The following is a 20,436-nucleotide window of genomic DNA, read 5'->3' on the forward strand; positions in this document are numbered from 1 at the left end:
CCACATCAGTAAAGCCGTAATTTCAACTTTCAAAGTAATTTGTCCTGTGTTCCTAAGGGCTTCTGTATTAAGCAGCTGATTACAGCCAAAGCCTGTAACTGTGTAGGGCTTTGAGAGCAAAGGGGGCTCAACCACATGAAGGGACAGATGAAACACCAGTAAAATTGGAATAGCTGTTTTCTCACTTCCTTTCTATCACACCCACAACTTCATTATGAGGTGAAAGGGGTACATTAGTACAAGTACCCTACTCCCTTTCAAGTTCTAGCTACAGCTGTTTTCCTTTTGTATTAGCAAACAAAGTAAGAGATGGCTCTGCATGAACTCAGGTGTTTATGGGTTTTTACAGTCACACAAACCTGAACAGATTCAGAATGCCAGAGCTCGGCAGCAATAAAACTGATCAACAGTTGTTGTCCATTCAACTGCATCTAAATGAAGCTAATTTGGGAAGAGGCAAAAGAGAAATGATGAAACACCACTAATTTTTGATAAATGACAATAAAGCTTTGCATGATTTATCCTTAAACAGTTCTAGAAATAAAACCAGTCCTGTAATTAGTAAACTTGTTGTTTCTACCCTTCTTCCTCTATCAATACTCACTTGAAGAGGTTTTTTTTTTTTGACTCAAAAGAGGTAGTCACAGCAAAAACCAATCAGAACATGACCTGCTAACAAACACTAGCCAGTGAAGAGCTTCCTCTGCCCTATGTAACACAAGTAATGCTGAGTTGGTATTTTTAACACTTTCCTCACTTTTGCAATCTTTCAAAGAAATTGTACATAAGTTCTGGTCTACCACTTGTTTCTTGCTGATTGTTTCAAAGGCAGGGTACCTTCCTAATCAATGTTACTCTGTCACGCTCAGATCACACTGGGGGACCATTTGACTAAGTGCACTTAACTGTGGTACTAGGCTCTGGGAAAAACTCTCACTTGGCTAAATGTGTATAGCCCTGGGAAAAAATCCTCCTTAACCCTCATAAATCAGGAAGAGGACAAGAAGAAAAAACTGAAGCAACAGGAAGCATGGAACACAGTTCCTTTAAATCTTCAGACTGAAACTTCATACTTAAATATATTAACATATGAGAATTAGTGGAGGCTAAAATAATTGGTTAATATTTAATTAATTAGTTAAAAAAGTGACAGACCTCTTAAAATGAGGATCTGTGGGCTTTCCCCATAAGGAACAATGGAAAATTACCCATTAAATTTTATTGCTGCATTATTTATGTTTTCCCTATACATTCAGGAAGTATTTTCTACGAACATTTACACCTGTCTAAGAAAAGAGGCAACAATACTTCTGAAACAAGTCTTGAAATCACCAGTGCTAAATTGTTTTATTTCCAACAACTAGCCATTACAGTATGTGAAACAAAAAGTGTCCAGAATAAATAGCTGAAGATGAAGCATCAGAATACTACCATCTTTGCTACTGCTGTGGCCCCTTAATGTTTCCTGCTTTTCAACCTTCACTCTTCAGATTCTCCAGGCCTACGGATATCATCAATCTTCAGGATCATTCTAACAACCTGAGTCGCCAGAGAAATCTGCTGCTTCTTACCAATCAAGGTTTCTATAACATGCTGCTGCTTCATATCTGCCAAAAGGAAGCACAAGAATTAGACACTCTCATGAAATCTAGATACAACACTTAACCTGTAAGTCTTAGTAATTAGTAACTGCAAATTCCACATCATTTCAAAGAACATTCTGAAATTACTACTCTTGGGTACTGTGGTTTACAAACATAATTTGTACAAACTGGAGTTTTACTTCTGGGTTCTTACCAAAGATCCTAGGACATTAAGATACAACTCTTTTCCCAACTAGGTTGTGTTTTTCAAAAAGTAATGCAGAATGGTGAAAAGCTAGATTTCCATACCCATATATTAAAACACCCTAAAGGCTGAGCAAATGCTAAAGAAGTGAAAGGTTAAATGCCATCAAACAGGAACACCTAATCAAAGAAGGTTTATGAATGCACAAATTACAGTTTACCACATTCTTTTCTCAAAAAAAAAAACCAGAATAAGTAAGAAGGTGAAAAGTGTAGATCCAGTTGAAAATAAGGTTTTATACACTGGCTTCTTAGTCTTCATGTATTTGCTCCAGGATTATATATGCAGACATATTGGTGTGAACATCATTTTCTACATATATTCCCAGCCTTTTGTTTACTTCTTCACAAGCTGTTTGTCAAAACAACTGTTTTAGGACTGCAGTGTAACCTGGATCACTAAGACTGCAGTATTTAAAGCACACCCTGCTTGCCTCATCGTAAGAGCAGGCTTCTTTCCTGTACTACAAGATCAGTCAACATCTTCAATTAATCTTGCCACAAAACAGAGGTTTTGAGACAATTATATTTTCCTCCTGGTAGATATAAATATGCTCTCCAAGCACATTCTCATTTATTATGGCAAGGCACAAGAGTTAGAATAAACCAAGTGATGCACAGGTTTAAAAAAAAAACAGTGAGCATTTTGAGCTTTTAAGAAAGAAAAGCTTTTATGCTCCTCCTTCTGCATGCTGCAGTTCTTACCATTTGTTCCTTTCTGCAAACAGTCAATGCCCAGGGCAGGATTATTTTCTTTCACCTGCCTCGCCCGCACTTCGGTCATTGTCTGTATTGGATTCATACCACTGTTCTCTGAGAGGGCCATGGGAATTACCTCCAGGGCATCTGCAAAAGCTCTCACAGCATACTGTTCCAAAGATGGGCACTAAAGGAAAAGAAATTAAAATTCATTAGCTAATAAACTCCAATGTTAGTAAAAGCAGATTTTCATACTAGATATAAAATACATACACAAAATAAGCAGATTTTATTTGGAATATAGTAACTAAACAAATACCTCTGAATGATAACTACTTGAAAATTAAAAAAAAATTAAACTGCTCCTAGCACAGAAGGAAAAAAAGTAGTGGTAATGACTTTTTATAGAGACAGGAAAGATAACTTCTAACACTGGTTATCAGGGAATGTCAGAAAGCACATGTTACAGAACCTTCTGAAAAATCTTTGAAGCTCTTCTGGAATCTCTTAAGGCAGGCCCAATCCTTCATACACTAAAGAAAATGTTACCTGTTCCTTTCTTACCTTATCCGCTGCCTCACTGACTGCCAAGGCACAAGATATTTCAGCTGCGCCACCACCGTACACAATCCGATTGTCACGAACGAGATTCCGGATTACGCACAAGGCATCGTGAAGAGAGCGCTTGGCTTCTTCGATGATCTGCAATTACACAACAGCGTGTGCTTGACAATACACACATCTGATGGCTGTGAAGATGTAGTTCCTAATACAGATGTGGAAACTGCAGATAAACTCTTAAGATTTTTTTATGGCTCCAATGCAGCTCTACTATTGCTATGTTATACTACTTAAAAATAGAGAATGTTAGACATCCAGTGGTAAAGAATAAAAATATACACAAAAACACACTGTCATTTGTTAAACCTGTAATTTGAAATAATAAAAACTTACATTAAATGGTTCTCAATCTTGCATATTTACAAGACACAAAACATGGAACTTTAAATGCCAACATTATTGTCAGACTGCAGTTTCTGTCCACTTCTCATTTGAACAGATGTAGGAGATTTAACAAAAACGCTAACTTTTAAAGCAGTATTTCTGCTTTCTTACAAGAAAATTTCAGACTACAAGATGCTCTTTTTTTCCAAGGATTTTTCATTTAAAGTAGGACTTGACCTATAGTAAATATAATTTAACACTAATAGTGCAACCAAAATCCAATTTAAGTACATAGGCATTTAAAGTGGTCTTAATTCGAGGGGAGTGGGGGATATAGGGTGTGGGGATATACAGTTTGCAGTAGTTTGGGGTTTTTATTTGAAATTATCTTAATTGGACTAAATCAGAAGTGATACAACTAGGTCTACAATAAAACCAAATCTGTCGAAGATGGTAATATATCTTTACTCATAAAAGTGACCCTCTCATGAGAAAAAAATATTAAGAGCATCTACAGGTAAAAACATTTCTGGATTTATGAACTATACGGTCTAACAGAGAGAAAAGTAAAGTTCTAGTTTAAACCACAGGATGCAAATCTAACAAGTTACTTCTGACACACAGTCCTGACTGCCTACAAGCCTTATCCCTTTCCTATTTGCCCACGCTGCAAAGAAAATGGAGACAAAGTTAAGAATAGTGTACTAATAAGCTTTACAACGAATTGACACATTCTGCAACTATGTATCAAAGCAAGCATCTCACCATTTTATTTCCTCCCCTAATGAAAATGGTCACAGCTCTGGAGTTCTGACACTGCTCGATGAGGAGCATTCTGTCCTTGGTTGTTCCAAAGGAGATCTCTCTGACGATGCCCGCAAAGCCAAGTTTCTCTGCCGTGAGCTCGCAGAACCGCGGCACGATGCGCCCTCCCGTCGCAATGGCGATTAACTGAAGTTAAACAGCCACGAGTTACTTAAACAGGATTTTTCCAGGTTTTTCAGAATGTAAAACTAGTGGAAAAACTTATGTCAAATGCCTACTCCAAAAGGTTATCTTCCTATCACTTCAAAGTACTTCAGCCAATGTTTTGTTCCAGCCAACGGCAGGACTAAAGCAGAAACTTTCCTAGACACCTAGGACTTTTATTAAGTAATACACGCATGCTTCAGTTCTAAACCATAATCCCCTCCATGGTAGGCTTTTCTCCCATATCCCCAGTGATTTTTCTCCAATACCCACCCATATACACAATTATGCAGTGATATCCAGAAAGACTGAACTTTTAGCTGGTACAGCCTATTACTTCATAAATGTTTTAACAACTGGTACAGAGCCCAGTTTTACTTACTTCTATTTCAGGTCCACCAACCCAACGAACAGCAGGCAGCTCATTCTGGAGCAGCAAGTGATTTGCCTCATCATCAAAACCCCACTGGCAAATGGCAAGGTTTGCACCAGTGTCTTTTATCTAAAAGCAACACAAATCATCAACTTTTTGATCAGAACTAACAAAGGAATGAAAAACACTCTTCGTGGTTCTAATTCTCCAAATTTTCTCAAAATACAATTCTCAAGAAGAACCCTCTGGAACACACAGAGATCAAAATATATTTTAATCCAAGCTGGTGTCTCTTTCTTACATTACCTTTGATTCACAGCATTACAACTGCTTTTATGTTGCTTCCCATGAGGATTAGCAGCTTATTTACAGGAACAAATCAATGCACTATGCTGTTTTTTTCCTAAAGGCTATGAAAGACAAAGAAAACAGAAATAATCCTAAAGGCTACCTGCTTCACCATCTCTTCAAACTTCTCTTTTTCGTATTTCTGCAGTGCCTTGTAATCATCCACAGATGTGACATCAAGCTTATGTTTGGTTTTAGGCTTAGGTGGTTCAAATGGACAAGTAAGGATGGCAATTTTAGCATCTTTTAGCTCCTGGGCAATTAAAAAAAAAAAAAAATTATTTATGACCTCATTAACATCTCTTTCTTGTATCTGCAAAACATACAGATGTATCTTTATAAACACAAATACATGAGCAAATATGAAGATAATTTGACTTATTCTAAAGCTAACTCAGTAAAACTAAGTAATTCTGTCAATTCTCAACAAATCACTTAGAACAAATTCCATAGCTCCCAGACACTGTTTAAGCCCTTAACAATCTTTACCAGTCATGCCTTTTTATAGTTTAATGCTTAAAAAACAAAAGAAAAATTCAATTAAACCATCCCTAATCCATTGTGACCACTGAGAACACTACTCATCTTTGTAACAACTTTTCAACTATTACATGACCATTATTTTCCACTAGTCCTCCTTTCTACAGGGTAAACATGGGTACCTGCTAGATGAATATTTTAGAGAAGCAGAAGCTTTCTTGAAGTACACTGCCCAAAGATTTGGAGACCTTGCCTACACCAAACATAAAACAAGGACAGCTTCTGGGGCGTTCCAAACAGGACAAAATAGCAATTCATAAAGGTTAAGAATCTTGACACAGCATTGAACTAGGCATGGTCACACACCAGGGTAATTATTTTTATATAAAACAGAATTCTGCACCTGTCCTCACTCAGCAGTACAGTAATTCCTCCCTTCCACCACAATTTCTCAATATTGTTGTAAATTCTAACTTGATCTCTTCCAATATAAAAAATGTCATGCTCCTTGCCCCTTCCTCTGTTGATATATTATTGGTGAAAAGCCAAGCTAAAGCACAAGACTATGTAAATACTTAAAAAATGCTAGGGTGGCACTTGAGGTAGGCTAGAAACTCTTATTTAAGCCGTTACACACAAGAGACACACACAAGGACATCACTTACTTTAGGCATCTGTGGATGACTGAAATCTTTATCCACAATCACTCCTTTAACCAACTGCGTATCTTCCAGTCTACCACCCACTTTGCCTTGCACTTTGATCAGCTCAAAATCAACATCTTTACGTTCCATGTCTGCTACTGTCAGTACAGCATTCACAGCAATCTCTGCCATTTGCCGGTGACAGCGGTTCACTCTAGGTTTGAAAAAAATACAATCAAGTGGTACTCCATTTCCACCATTGATTCTATCAATTGCTCAAACAGCAACAAGTACCACTACAGCAATCTATTTTTGCACACTGTATTAAAAGAGGTGGTCCTGCTTGTTTGTTCACAGAAGTAGAAGGTGCTGGCTATGGCAGAAAACTGAACACACAGTACGGTTGGTGTGAGGAACCTCTGTCAATGGAGTCTCAGCACAGATTTGGAACAAGTCAGGAGAACTAAGCTACTAAAGAACATTCAAGAAACAGAAACCACGTGTAAGACAATTCTGCAAGGGAAGCCCTTCCAATGTCTGAATTTATACATTTACACACAGAACCCAAACAGGAAAAAGAACTTCTGGAACCATCCTAAGTTAAAATTTTTTCAGCGGCAAAAAAACCAAAAGATGACACATTATTATTTTTAACAGATTTACATTACTTTTGGAACCTGCTATGATGCAGAAACTGGAACTACAGGTTAGAATGAAACTGATTCTGCAGTCGTTTAACTTCATGGAATTGACTCTTTGGAGACAAGGGATTCACAATTTCTTACCCTGAGACAGGAGTCCATGGAGGAATTAGCCACAACAAAACACAGAAGAGCCTTCAACAGCACTCCAGTAAGACAAACAAAACACCAGGATTTCTCCTTTCCACGCAGAGGGTTTTCAATGGAAGGGTATATATTCACTCAATACTCAGTTTTTATCACTTACACTTTAGAGCCCAGAGTTGTCTTCGCTGTCTGGATCAGAGGCTCAATGTTCTGTGGATCAACTGGGAAGCTGTCACTGATTTTGTCTAGATGCTCAATAGCAATGCGTGCTGCCTGCTCATAACCATCTGCTATTCGGATGGGGTGAATGCCTCGGTCCAGCAGCTGCTCAGCCTGTTCCAGCAATGCCCCAGCCAGGACTATTAAAAAAAAAAAAAAAGTTTTATTCTTGATGGGAGCGTAATTATAAGTACATTAACAACAGATTAAAAAGCATATTTTCTGATTTTTCTGAAATATTTTAAGACTTTGAGGTTTCCTAAAAAACAAAAAACCATGAAAACCCCTACTTGCTTTGCTTAGCAAGAAAACCCCATTATGTTAAGACCAAAATGATGTACAGGCATCAAAGCAGGACAAGGAGACTACAGAAGAAAATGATGCAAAAAAATTTTTGAAAGTATCAAAGGGGCTCTCAGCACTATCTTAAAATGTAACCAAAATTCAAAAAGGCACAAAAGACATCTTCCTGATTAGAAGACTTCTCACACAAGAATAGGAATACTGCAACAATAAATACTCCAAAGAAGTGCTACAGAAAAGTTACTGTTATTTCTCACAATTTTTTTTAATAGCTGAAGAAGCTTGATTTTAAACTTGAAAAAGGAAGCTAAATTTCAAACACTTTCTTACCAACGACTCCAGTAGTTCCATCCCCAATCTCATCATCTTGAGATTTAGCCAGCTCCACCATAAGTTTGGCTATCTGGTGATCCACATCCATCATATTCAGGATGGTAGCACCATCATTTGTCACAGTCACCTCACCATCCTTGTCCACCATCATTTTATCCAAGCCTAAAAAACATATGTTCAAAGGATGAAGGAAAATTCTGAAAATTCCCCCACAACAAGTACTAAGAGAGAACCACTAAAAGTTTTTCATTGTTACCATTGGGCCCAAGGGATGTTCTCAGAGTACTTGCTACAGCCTTTGCTGCCATTATGTGAGACTGTAAAACAAAGGATAACAAAGCCAGAAGTTAAATCATTATCATGCATTCCGAAATCACAATACTAAGGTAGCGAAAACACAGTGAGTAAAATCTTGCGATTTAACTGACAACAACTATGAAAAAGAATCAGTATGTGTGTATTGATCTTATGACAGAAACTTTTAGTATGCCTTTTCTTGTATTGCTTGTACTGCCTCTGCTAAAGCATTCAAAAGCAGAGCAGCCAAATGCAGCCCTAAGGCTCAAAGCAGGGAGCAACAGAAGGCAGCAACGCTAAGAAGAGAAGGCAGTGCAATTTTACCATCACAGAATGGCGTGGCTGGGAAAGGACCTTTAAGATCATCCAGGTCCCACCGCCTGTCAGAGGCAGAACACCTTCCACTAGACCAGGTTGCTCAGTGCCCCATACAGCCTTCCTCTGAACACTGCCAGGAATGGGGCATCCACAAGCCTTCTGTTCCAGTGTCCGCTCCCTTCTTCCGTCGGAATTTGTACCACCCGCACTCAGCTCCGGCCTTCCATCGGCGGCCGAGCTTCAGGCTGGGGTCTAAGGGAGGGGGCACTGGGGAGCTGGGCAGGAGCCACGGGGAGAGGCGCGCTGCGCCCACGGGGGTGACGGCCCCAAAGCCCCGCAGCCCGGGGACGGATCCACGCCGTGCCGCGGATTCCCAGCCCCGGGGCGATGCCTTCTCTCTTCCTCCATCTCTCTCCCGCTTACGGGCCTAGTACGGGCTCCATCCGCCCTGTGTCTCGGGCGGGGCTGGCACTGAGAGCGGCAGCGCCTCGACCCAGGGGCTCCATCCTCCCGCCGCTCTCGGCGGCATGGTGCGGTACAGCACAGCACAGCGCAGCATGGCGCGGCGTGGCCCAGCCAGCGCGGGCCCGCGGGCGGCCCCGGCGGCCGCCCCGCTCGCTCACCTTGAGCGCCTCCAGCCCCATGAGACGCGTCTTGCGCTCCTGGTCCTTAAGGATGAGGAAGGGCCGCCCATACTCGTCAAACGCCAGAGTCCCCATGGCCGACATGGCTGCAAAGCCTGCTCCGACCGCCGCCGCCCGCGCACGCCTCCCGGAAGCCGCCGCGCCCGCCGCGACACCGCGACACCGCGCACCGCCCCGCGCCTGCGCAGCCGCTGCCCCCGCGCCCTATTTCGCGGGCGGGAGCTTTGTGGCGCCCCCAGAGGAGCCTTCTGGAAGCCGCCCGGCGCCGGGGGAGGAGCGCGGCGCTCGCGGCCGCACGCCCCGGCTCACGGGGCGGGGAGGAAAGAAAGGATAGGAGGATGTACGCGGGGCGGGCTCCGGGCGATGCGGCTGCGGGCTGCGCCGGGTGACGTGAGGGCGGAGAAGGGAAGACAGACACACTGTGGAAAAGTGTGCGCGGCGCTTCTCTCCGGAGCGCTTTTGGAAAGGTTTCGGTCTCCCACCCCTTCTTAGTGAAGTGATACCGCCCTTCCCTATGACTGTTGCAGGCCGAGCATAAGTCTGGGTTGGTCATTGGCGAGTTGGGGGGGTGTCTGTGGTGGGTGTCGCTGTGTCGCAGGGAAAAGTTCCTGCGCAAAGGAGGAGCAGTAACTCCGGGACGCGTTCCCGAGGCGGGGAGGTCTCTGCCTGCGCCGCCCTTGAGCTGTTCGGGGCGCGCTGTTGCCCGCCCGCGAGTGCGGGGCGGGGGCTTTAAATGGGAACCGCATTCCTGCCCGCGCGTGCCTCAGCTTTCCGGCCGCTGTAGTGTTTCCTTGGGATCGGCTGAAGTGTAGGGTGGGTTTTTTTTCATCTCTTACATCGTAGCTCTTTGCTACAAGATACTGAATTGTCTCGAGTGAAAACACTGTCCGTCTGTCCCCAGGCGCGATGTCCCAGGCGCTGGCGAAGGAGGTCCCGCAGGAGGAGGGCAAAGGCGGCTCCCGGAGGAGCGGCTGGGGCCTGCTGGTCACGGCCGGTGTGGGAGGCACCTTGGTGGCCCTCTATGCTGTGGCCACCCCCTTCGTGACCCCGGCCCTGAGGAAGGTGTGCCTGCCCTTCGTTCCTGCCACGGCCGCTCAGATCCAGAATGTGCTGAAAATGCTGGAAAACAGAAGTGGCTCCCTAGTTGACATTGGTAGCGGGGATGGCCGCATTGTACGTTGTGGATGTTGTCTTCTTTTTAGATCACCTCTTAAAAAGTTGCCAAAGTGCTGTGCCTGAATTTTCTCACACTTAAACATTTCTTGTCTTTGGCATCTGGTGGTTGTGTCTGAGTCTTATGGAAAGGATCAAAGCTGAGAAAGGTTTATATTCAGTTTTCCTGGGTAATAAATAGTTTTTGCTGCAGTCTTACCTGTAGCTTCACTAAGGTAGTGGACAAAATGTCATTGTGGTGACTGACTGGAGGGAATCACAGTGCATTCCCTTGAAAAGTTGCGATCCGAGCCTTGGAACTGATTGACAAAGAGCTGTGATTCCACAAAAGGTGTGTAGCTACAGCAAGTGTGGCTGTGAGATGTTTAATGTATAAAGGTGATAGAAGTGCAAAAAGAAACAGGCAGTGAGTGATGGATTTTAAAAGTAAAAATCCTAGTGTGGTTAGAACTGCAGTCTTCAAACTTTTGTGCGCTGCTGGCTTCCCCACTTCCAAATCCATGTGGTGAAACTAGAATAAACACCAAGAGAAATGGTGAGAATCATGAAAGAAAAAGTGATATCTTTCCAGGGTATTGCTCGAGCCCCAGTTTGTGAAATGTGGTGAGGATATAGTAGAAAATTGTGTGGTTTGGTTTTCCTTTTGTTGCTGTGATGTTTTGTGTGCTTTATCATAACTATCTGCTTCAAGTCAAAGTTAGAAACAGGGTGGTGGTTTTTGGTGGAAGCACACAAGTTCTTGAAGTTCTTGCTACCTTTGTCCATGTTTTTTGTGAATGAGCCAACTGTTTGTCCATGTAAAAAAAATTGATTTGGAACCCCAAATCTGTGAAGAATGCTTGAATTGTGCCTGGGTAGGAAAAACACCAAAAAACTTAGGCATGAGATAACTGTAGTTTTTTATGCCCTCTCTGAGGCATTGTGGCTGCTGACTCTCATCAGAGGTATTTAATTTCAATAGGTACTGTGTCATTAATTCTGATATATTATATAGGTGCTTAAATGGAGACTGAAGACTATTTGGAAAGCCAGGTGGCTAAAAATGAATGCTTGGTGCTTCCTTGATGCATCTGACCTGAAGAAAGTCTATTCAGATGCTTTTAATTATTTATCACTTACTCAGGTGTAATCAGTGGATAAATATGAAGATATTTACCGCATTTCCAAGTGTGGTAAAAATGTCAGGTTCTTTTGGTGAATTTACAAGTGCTCTGTGTGATGGAAGATGCATTATTTTAACAGTGTGAAATATATAGTCCAGGTAAAGTTCTGTTAAGAAATGTGTACTTTCTGATTTCACCTTGCTTGTTTTGTAATTGATAGTTCATCAGGCCATTGCTGATTAGAAGTTTGCAATAGCCTTTTCAATTTTGTCTTAAACCTTTATTCTAAAAATCAGTGCATTTTTTTTTTCAATGTAGATCAAGATTGCTTTCACACTCTTTCTATTTGTGTGCCATTTTGGCTCTGATTTGGGGGCTGCTCAAGTGCCTGTCCCTCACTGCTTTTCAAATAAGTGGTCTAATTTTGAGCATTCTTGCTTGTGAGTTTCCGTGATCAATGTTGGTTCCTTTAATTCCAAGACACTGTAATGAACGTGTTAAATTAAACTTCTATGTGGATCATAGATGTACTGCAAGCTCACAGCTTTGCCCTGTGAATGTTTGTTTTCATTTTGTTTGCCTGACTATATTTCAGTTGGACTAGTAATAATAGTAATATGTACTTTTGAGTTTTTTGTTCACTATATAGCTGATCTGTTGGGCATTAAACCCAGGGTGACTTAGGAAAGTGCTTTCCTTTGATTTATATTTTAAATAAAACTGTGTGCTTCTCTTTAGGTGAACAGACTTCTATGTTTCAAAGTGAAGATTTATTTTCTTCTTTGTAGGTGATAGCAGCTGCAAAAAGGGGATTCCAGGCTGTAGGTTATGAATTGAATCCCTGGCTAGTCTGGTACTCCAGATATCGTGCCTGGAGAGATGGAGTACATCAGAACACCAAATTTTATATTTCAGACTTATGGAAGGTGGGTAATGAATTATGTAAGAATGGATCTGGGATGATTGAGAGATTTTATAAGTTTGGAAATACTTTCCTGAAAAAGCTGAAATGCTGTCTGACCACCAGGTGCTGTACTGGGCTTTGTGCAAAGTATTTGTGCTGGGAATCTGGTTTCTTTGGGCTCAGTATGCTGTTCTGCTGCTTTGGGCTTGATTCAAGTGCTTCCTGTATCAGCAGAGGCTTCTTGAGCAAGCCTGGGCCTGATGAATTATGTGGGAGGGTTTTTTTTGGCTGTAGGGGTGTTTGTGTTCAGAGGGGAACAGAGGAGAACTGCGTGGCACTGAGTGGAAGAGCTCAGTCATTAGAATGCCTAGGAAGTTTTTATAGCTAGCTAACATTTAACAAAAGACGAGACGAACTTAAAGCATGCGTGATTTGATCATATACAGGAGTTGTGAAAATAACTCTTCAGTTATTAGTAAAGTCATGTAGTTGTTTTCTAGATTAATGCTTTCTGTGCTTCTAGAATTGCTATTCCATATTCTTGGCCAGATAGTAGAAGTTTTTTGCTGTTCAGCAGTAGAAAGTTTTCTTTATGTGGAAATTTTTGTGATGAAAAGTTGGTAAGGGATCTCCTTACATATTTTTGGTCTAAATCTCCGTTGAAAGAAGTGCAGCTAGAGGGATTAGGAGAAGAGAATGGTGAGAATTTCTCTAACTATAAATGCCATTTTCAATAAGATTTGTTCTCAAATTTTATTTTAGGTTTCTTTTTCTCATTATAGAAATGTTGTTGTTTTTGGAGTACCTCAAATGGTAAGCTTACTATTTATATTTTATTTTTACTATATAATTGTATTTTATTTATTATACTGTTTAATTATTTGTTACAATGTTTAATTATTTTAATGCCAAGGCATTCAATGTTAATATGTTAATCTGCAAAATGAATCAACCTGCAGATGGTCAAAGGTAGTCAGTAATAATCATAGAATCCTAGAATATTAAGGGTTGGAGGAGACCTGAAACATCATCAAGTCTCAACCCCCTGTGTGTGCATGGGATACCTCCCACTAGATCAGGTTGCTCAAGGCCTTATCCAGCCTGGCTTTGAACACTGCCAGGGTTGGGGCATCCAGAAACTCCCTGGGCAACCCGTTCCAGTGTCTCACCACCCTCACAGTAAAGAATTTCTTCCTGGTGTCTAACTGAACATTTCCCTTTTAGTTTTTTTCCATTCTCCATTGTCCTATCTCTGCAGTTCCTGATGAAGTGACCCTCTCCAGCTTCATCAGGAGATTCCTCCCTGTAGGCTCCCTTCTGATATTGGAAGGTTGCTATGAGGTCTGCATGCAACCTTCTCTTCTCTAGTTCCAGCCCCCCTGCCATGAGCAGGGACGCTTTTGACTAGACTGGGTTCCTGAGAACTCCATCCAACCTGGTTTGAACAATTCCATGGCTGGGACATCCACAACTTCTCTGAGCAACCTGTTCCATTGCCTCACCACGCTCATGTGAAGAATTCCTTCCTAATACCAGCCAAAACCTACTCTCTTTCAGTTTGATGCCCTTCCCCCTTTTCCTGTCACTACCTGTGCCTGTGGAAGGTCCCTCTCCATCTTGTGGGCTCCCTTCAGGTACTGGGGGCTGCAGTTAGGTTCCCCTGAAGCCGTCTCTTTTCCAGGCTGAACAAACCCAATTCTGTCATCCCGTGCTTCTGTATTGCTTGTTCCTTCGCTAAGGCAGGCGTGAGATGAAGTGGGTGAAGAGCTTTAAGTGATGCCATACCGTACAGCATACACTGAAAACGTTTCTGCAGCAGTAACAGGAAGCGTAATAAACCTTCCTGTTTAGTGGTTTTTTGTTTGCTTGTTTGTTTTTTTCAACAGCACCAGAGGTAAACCTCTACTTCAGATTCCAATTGTAACCCCTATTGGAAACAGAGGTGGGTAAGGGTGGGATATTAGTGAGTTCCTCATGCTGCCAGCCCTGGGTGTTACGTGCTCCCTTGCTGAGTTCCGGCAGGGGGCACTGGAAACGTTCGGAATTGCCATCAGGAATTCTGCCGTTGCACCGAGGGGAAAAGTCTGGTGAGGAAAGCTGGCTCAGTAAACTAGGAATAAACAAATGCCCTGGGAAAATGTGAGTAAACCCAGCAGAAATACTGAATTAACTTTTAAATGTAATAAAGTGGGATGCATTAGTAACAGCTGTGATAGAAAGGGTAGCTATAGGGCTCAGAATAACTTTTGTAGATCCAGTAAATACTAGGTTTAATTCTTTCAGTGAAAGTACTGTCATAAATGCAACAGATGCAAACATATGAGCCTCTGTGTTTCCTGTGCATTTGTTTGCTTATGATTCCCTTTGAATTTACTTTGGAAATTGTTAATGCTCAGCCTCCTGAATGACTAAATTAATCTTCTAGAGACCTTAATGCATTTCTTCTTTTTTACTGAGAAGCAAGAGATCTTTTTAGCTTTCTTAATAATGGTGGCCTGATTTGATGCTTTCACACAGTGCTTTTATTTCGTATCCGAGATTAGTTTTAAAAACCTGAATTTATTAATCTTCAGGGAAGACTAAGACCTCTCTTGTTCTTGCAAGCATCTGGGAGGAAGGTGTGTTTGTTTCTGAGTTATTGTGGAGGGAGACTTACTTGTTCAGGGTAGGATGATGGAATTCTTTTCAGGTGTTCATGTTTGCAGCTCTTGTGTATTTTAACTGATTACACACTGTACAGAAGGTTTACTAAACTATGTATCTATGTTTACACACCAAAGAATTCCCCCAAACTTTGGCTTCACATAAAATACAGTATGATTGTAACACCTGAAGTAACTGATATATTTAGCTTCAAAACTAGTTTGACTGCTTCAAGGATATAATTCTTTTTGGCTGAACTTAGCTTAACTATTAATGATGTTTTCTAATTTGTGCTAATATGGATATGCAGTGTCACTAATTTTCATAATTGCTCCTAAAAAATTAGTATATGTCTAGATTTATATTTTCTGTAACAAAAATGTTTTCTGGGATCTCAACTCAGTTTCAGATAACAAAGTGGGCTTATTTTCCTAGTTTGTTGAAGGTGCTAGTAGGCTTATTTTTCTAGTTGTTTAAGGCAGCAAAAATGTTAAAAAGCATTTGCAGTGTGGATGAAATCAGAGCCTTAAAAATATTTGGAGGTAACTCTTTGGTATATTACATCTGTGACTGTAATTTTGCTAAAATATTCCATTGTTAGCTTAAGTGTAGCTATAATAGGATGTTACATCACATGAAAGTATGTGATAGTGAAAGCTCATTGCTACCTTTAGAAAATATCTTTTCTTTAGTCAGTCTTATTTTCTAATAACATTCTTTTGGGTTTTGTTTCTTTCATATTTTTCTGAAATTTTATGGATTTTTGTCTTTGTGACTTAAATTCAGTGAAATTTTTTAATAACTACTGCCCTTTTAATTTTTTTAATATTTAAACATTACATCATGATAATCAAGGTAAATGGTTGTAGAGTTTGTAGAGTAGAAGTGGCCTGTAGAGTTTGCCATTAAAATTAGTCTTTCAGATAGATATGATATGTAAGAGTAAAAGGAACTCCAAATGGATGTGCGCTGCTGGTCTACTTAAACGTACCATCAAGCATTTCCAAAGGACAAAAGTGGCTAAATCTATTTAGTTTCTTCTTTTTTTTTTTTTTTTCCTTAGAACATAATCACTGTCTGGGATGGAAAGCAAATTTCTTTTAAGTCTACATGTGTTAATTTATTTCGCACTTAATCCATGGCAGAATTTGCAAAGCACTTATTAGAAAAAGAGCATTTGGCTGGTCAGGGTGTTGCTCTGTTCTAGAAAAGTAGTAGTGATATTTCCCCTGACTTTAATATCCTCTCAATTTTTGTGAATGGAGGAAAGCTGGACTGTAGGTATTCAGCCAAGGGGTGTTGGTATGTGACATGATTCCCCTCAGCATCCTGCTCTCTACACTGGGGAGGGATGGATTTGGTGGATGGGCTGTTTAGTGGATAAGGAGTTGTCTGGATAGCTGCATTCAGAGGCTAATGGTCAATGTCTCAATGTCCAGATGAAGATCATTACAATTGTTGTCCTTCAGGGATCTGTATTAGATCTGCTTAATGTCCTGCTTAATGTCTTCATCAATAGCATAAAACAGTGGGATTGAGTGCACTCTCAGAAAATTTTGCAGATGCACCAAGCTGAGTGGTGCAGTTGACCTGCCTGGAGGACCGGATGCCATCTAGAGGGACCTGGACAAGAAGTGGGCCCATGGGAATATTGCGAGGTTTAACAAGACCAAGTGCAAGGTGCTGCGCCTGGGTCAGGGTAGCTCTAAGCACGAACACAGGCTGGGGAATGAACAGATCAGAGCAGCCCTGCTGATAAAGACTTGGGGGGTGCTGGTGCATGAGAGGCTGGACTTGACCCAGCCATGGGCACTCACAGCCCAGAAGGTCAAACATGGGCTGAATGCAAAGCAGTGTGGCCAGCAGGGGAGGGAGGGGATTCTGCCCCCCTGCTCTGCTCTGGTGGGACCCCAATTGGAGTGCTGCATCCAGCTCTGGGCACCCCATCACAAGAAGGAGGTGGACCTGTTGGAGTGGGTTCAGAGGAGCTCCTTTCCTGGAGGCAGGCTGAGAGAATTGGGGCTCTTCAGCCTGGAGAAGACTTTTATGGGGGAGACCTTATTGTGTCCTTTTAGTACTTAAAGGGGGCTTGTAAACAAGATGGGAACAGAGTTTTTAGTAGGGCCTGTAGGGACTGGACAAGGGCTAATAGTTTTAAGCTATAAGGGGGCAAATTCATATCAGATATAAGTAAGACAAATTTGACAAATAGAGTGGTGGAACAATGGAACAAGTTGCTCAGAGAGGCAGTAGATGGGGACTGGATGGGGCTCTGAGCAACCTTATCTAGTTTAAGATGTCACAGCCCATGGCAGGGGTGTTCAACTAGACTACCTTTAAAAGTCCCTTACAATTCAAACCATTCCATGATTCTACATTCTCTTTCATGGAATGCTGCTGCAGGCGTTCACATGCCTATGTTAACAGGCTGTGGATTTGACTAAGCTCAATTTCAATATTATTTAATGTAACAGTATTTTATCATAGACTGACAGCAGAATGTTTGCTTTGGGTTGTTGTCTGTGTGATGTTGTGAGTGTCCCAGGATCGGTTTCAAGGTTAGACTGTAAATTTTGAGCCTTTGAGTATCACACAATAGCTCATGAACCTTGGGATGTCATAAATAGCATGAATTCAGGGGGCTGAACTTGCATTGCCTCAGAGAAGAATCCCACTGAAGAGAATCGTGAATTGGAGCATGCAAAGACTTTTGCCTGCAGTTGTGGTGGTGTTTTTTTTTTTTTTTAATTTAAGGGATAGTTTATGGGTTTTGAATTAATTTTTAGATCTTAAAGTTATGATTTCCTTGATCTCACCAATTGGGGCCTTAATAACCATTTTCTGATTTTAGATACTCTTTGTCAAGGTATCAAAGCCAAAATATCGATCACAAATACTTTCCTAAGATTTAAAAGAAAAGAAATTACTCAAATCTTGGATTTCTCTTGAACGCCTGAATTAGATTGTAAAGAGAATGCTCCTGTTTTTTTACTGTTTCTGAGAGGTTTTTCTTGTAACTCAACAGATGCCACAGCTGGAGAAGAAGCTAGAAGAAGAACTTAAATGTAACGCCAGAATCATTGCCTGTCGCTTTCCTTTCCCTTGCTGGATTCCAGATCATACTACTGGAGAGGGAATAGACACTGTGTGGGCCTACGACTTGAAACATTCTAGAGCATGTGAAACAAAAAGCTTGGAAATTACACCAGAGACAGAATCTTAAACATTGAATTTGGTTTCTTACAGAAAATTTTAGCTTTGACTGGACTTGTTGAAGATAAGATTAACGTGGAGAGAGCCCTGGCATATGAAGATGTGTATGCACTATAAGAACTGAAGTACAGTGGCTGTCTGAAAGCACACAAAGGTTACTGAAAGGTGTAGTTAAATGACCTAATATGGTGTCCTGGTTTAACTCCATCTAGCAGTGGAGTACCATGTGGAGATTCTCAGTTCAGTCAAAGAGAATTCTCCCAGGCTTCAGGCCTGGGAAACTTAGAGAGGAAGAATGAAAACAATTATGATCTCTTTCTATTCATGTTGTTTGATATGTACCTTCAGAATGTGCTATTCATAGTTAACCAATAATGTGAAAGTTTTTTGCTTTGAGACCAATCAGATTTCACCTTAGCAATCCTGGTTATAAAAGGACACTACCTCTTAATAAAAGCTCTCTTTTTCGCCTTCTGAACCATGGAGTCATTTAGTCCGTCCCTGACTCAACAGCGTCAGTACCACAGAGATGTTCACTCACCCCAGTCTGCAGACTCCCCCAGTGGGATTGAAAAGAAAGCTGAAAAAATGGTCATACCCATGACCATGGACTGAGATAGGAATAGTTTAATAATTGAAATAAATTTACTAATAATAACAACAACAAGAAGAATAGAGGAGTAAAACCCAAGAAAGATGAGTGATGCACAATATCCTTGCTCACCACCCACTGATGGATGCCCACCCCATCCCAGAGCAGCGACTGCCAGCTCTCCCCAGTTTAAATACTGGACATGATGTTTTATGGTGTAAAATATCCCTTTGGCCAGTTCAGCTCAGCTGTCCTGGCCATGCTTCCTCCTGGCTTCTTGTGTATCTCCTTGTTGGCAGAATGTGAGAAACTAAAAAGTTCTTGGCTTGGAGTAAGTGCAGCTCAGCATAAACTAAAACTGTTAGTGTATTATCAGTATTAGTCTTTTCTAAATCCAAACCACAGGGCTGTACCAGCTAATAAGAAGGAAATCAACTCCCAGCAGAATATGTAGTTAGTCAAAATTATGAAAAAGTTGTTAGAGAAGAGGAAAACTTCAATATGGAAAAGGGGTTTAGAGCACCATTCATTACAGTTGAGGGGAATATATGAATAAGTTCAAATGCTCAAATTTGTGAGCATAATTTATACATTCTTTCTGACCCTACGGAACATTTGGTATTGGTGTTGGAATGATGTGCAAGTGTCTCCTCAAATGAGCTGTATTTCAAAAATGTCTGAATTTTGTATGCCAAGTACATCGTGCCGCATACACAAAACTGGTCCAGATGGAGTATGATGATGACACCAATGTTTCACACCACAGCCTTGAATGTGTACTTCTGAAAGTTGAGTATGACAAAATGGGCAAATAAAATAATTTGTTTGTTCATTAACACAAATGCTGCCTCTGATTATATTAATGTTTTTTTATTTAACTTGTGTTCTGTTTTAGCATCTGCTGGAAAATAAACTCCAACTAAGCCACTCCCCTTCTCCTTTACCTCTTTCAGTAAGGGAGGGGCAAAAGCAGAACTTGTGGGTTGAGGTAGCAATTTACTGAATGCACAAAGCCAGAATAAGACATAGCACAGTAACAACAGCAATATTAATAGTAAGAGGATACAAAAAGAAGGTATTTTAGTGACAAAAATGAGTGTTCACCACTGGGAACAAGAATAATGGTGGATGCTTCCAGTAGATTGTGTTCTCAGGCAAAGGCAGCATGATGGCTGGGCAGGCAAAATGGCCAACTCCTGGTGGAGCACCAAGGTTTTCCTTTGGAAACCATGCCCTCCCCTGATGCATGGTACAGAATAACAACCTGTTACGGTGCTAAGCTCTGACCCCTTTCTGCAACCAGGACAACTTGTTACAGGAACACTAAAGTGCAGGAGGATACTCTTACTGAACTCTTACTGGTGTAGGCTGTTGCAGATGACCATAACTTTTCCTAATCTTTCTGATTTAGGAAGAGTTTCAAAAGTCATTACTTCTCAGTGAAGTGCCACCATTTCTGTCTGTTCAAACTTTAGATAAAGATACAGATGAGACTTGTTCACTTGAATACTTGAAGGCTGTCTCTGATTCCAGGGCTAGTTGTTCTGGCTAGTTTGGTTAAATCTGATTCAACTTAATTTAATTGATAGTGAGATGAGAAG

General features: G+C 41.1%; 2 protein-coding genes across 4 annotated transcripts; one reads left to right on the forward strand and one right to left on the reverse strand.

The window, feature by feature from the left end:
• Window positions 1–1,322: 1,322 nt before the first annotated feature.
• On the reverse strand, window positions 1,323–9,353 carry CCT5 (chaperonin containing TCP1 subunit 5). The gene is made up of 11 exons (XM_059854873.1): window positions 9,187–9,353; window positions 8,205–8,265; window positions 7,946–8,110; window positions 7,254–7,452; window positions 6,327–6,519; window positions 5,285–5,434; window positions 4,843–4,962; window positions 4,257–4,442; window positions 3,111–3,248; window positions 2,553–2,733; window positions 1,323–1,607 (listed from the first exon to the last, which is right to left on the reverse strand). Exons 1-11 carry the CDS (start codon window positions 9,289–9,291, stop codon window positions 1,480–1,482), a joined length of 1,626 nt encoding a protein of 541 aa, XP_059710856.1. The 5' UTR covers window positions 9,292–9,353; the 3' UTR covers window positions 1,323–1,479.
• Window positions 9,354–9,514: 161 nt separating this feature from the next.
• On the forward strand, window positions 9,515–19,677 carry ATPSCKMT (ATP synthase c subunit lysine N-methyltransferase). 3 transcript variants are annotated; one of them, XM_059854884.1, is made up of 5 exons: window positions 9,515–9,674; window positions 10,109–10,380; window positions 12,272–12,409; window positions 13,150–13,200; window positions 18,056–19,677. In XM_059854884.1, the coding sequence occupies exons 2-5, from the start codon at window positions 10,114–10,116 to the stop codon at window positions 18,251–18,253; spliced, it is 654 nt and encodes a 217-aa protein (XP_059710867.1). In that variant the 5' UTR covers window positions 9,515–9,674; window positions 10,109–10,113; the 3' UTR covers window positions 18,254–19,677. The 3 variants fall into 3 exon arrangements, with proteins under 3 accessions (XP_059710867.1, XP_059710877.1, XP_059710871.1); XM_059854894.1 differs by having other exon boundaries at window positions 9,557–9,751; XM_059854888.1 differs by lacking the exon at window positions 9,515–9,674 and adding an exon at window positions 9,784–10,020.
• The last annotated feature ends 759 nt before the right edge of the window (window positions 19,678–20,436 follow it).

Source organism: Haemorhous mexicanus, chromosome 1, assembly GCF_027477595.1.
Source record: "Haemorhous mexicanus isolate bHaeMex1 chromosome 1, bHaeMex1.pri, whole genome shotgun sequence".
Lineage (NCBI taxonomy): Eukaryota > Metazoa > Chordata > Aves > Passeriformes > Fringillidae > Haemorhous > Haemorhous mexicanus.

Excerpts from the sequence above, each read along its gene's own strand:
- CCT5 (XM_059854873.1), bottom strand. The coding sequence starts at position 9,291 with ATGTCGGCCATGGGGACTCTGGCGTTTGACGAGTATGGGCGGCCCTTC. Across the intron at positions 4,963-5,284 it reads TTGAAGAGATGGTGAAGCAG|ATAAAAGACACTGGTGCAAA; the intron begins GTAGCCTTTAGG and ends TGTTGCTTTTAG. Across the intron at positions 3,249-4,256 it reads TTAGGGGAGGAAATAAAATG|ATCATCGAAGAAGCCAAGCG; the intron begins GTGAGATGCTTG and ends GTGTAATTGCAG.
- ATPSCKMT (XM_059854884.1), top strand. The coding sequence starts at position 10,114 with ATGTCCCAGGCGCTGGCGAAGGAGGTCCCGCAGGAGGAGGGCAAAGGC. Across the intron at positions 12,410-13,149 it reads ATATTTCAGACTTATGGAAG|GTTTCTTTTTCTCATTATAG; the intron begins GTGGGTAATGAA and ends ATTTTATTTTAG. Across the intron at positions 13,201-18,055 it reads TTTTTGGAGTACCTCAAATG|ATGCCACAGCTGGAGAAGAA; the intron begins GTAAGCTTACTA and ends GTAACTCAACAG.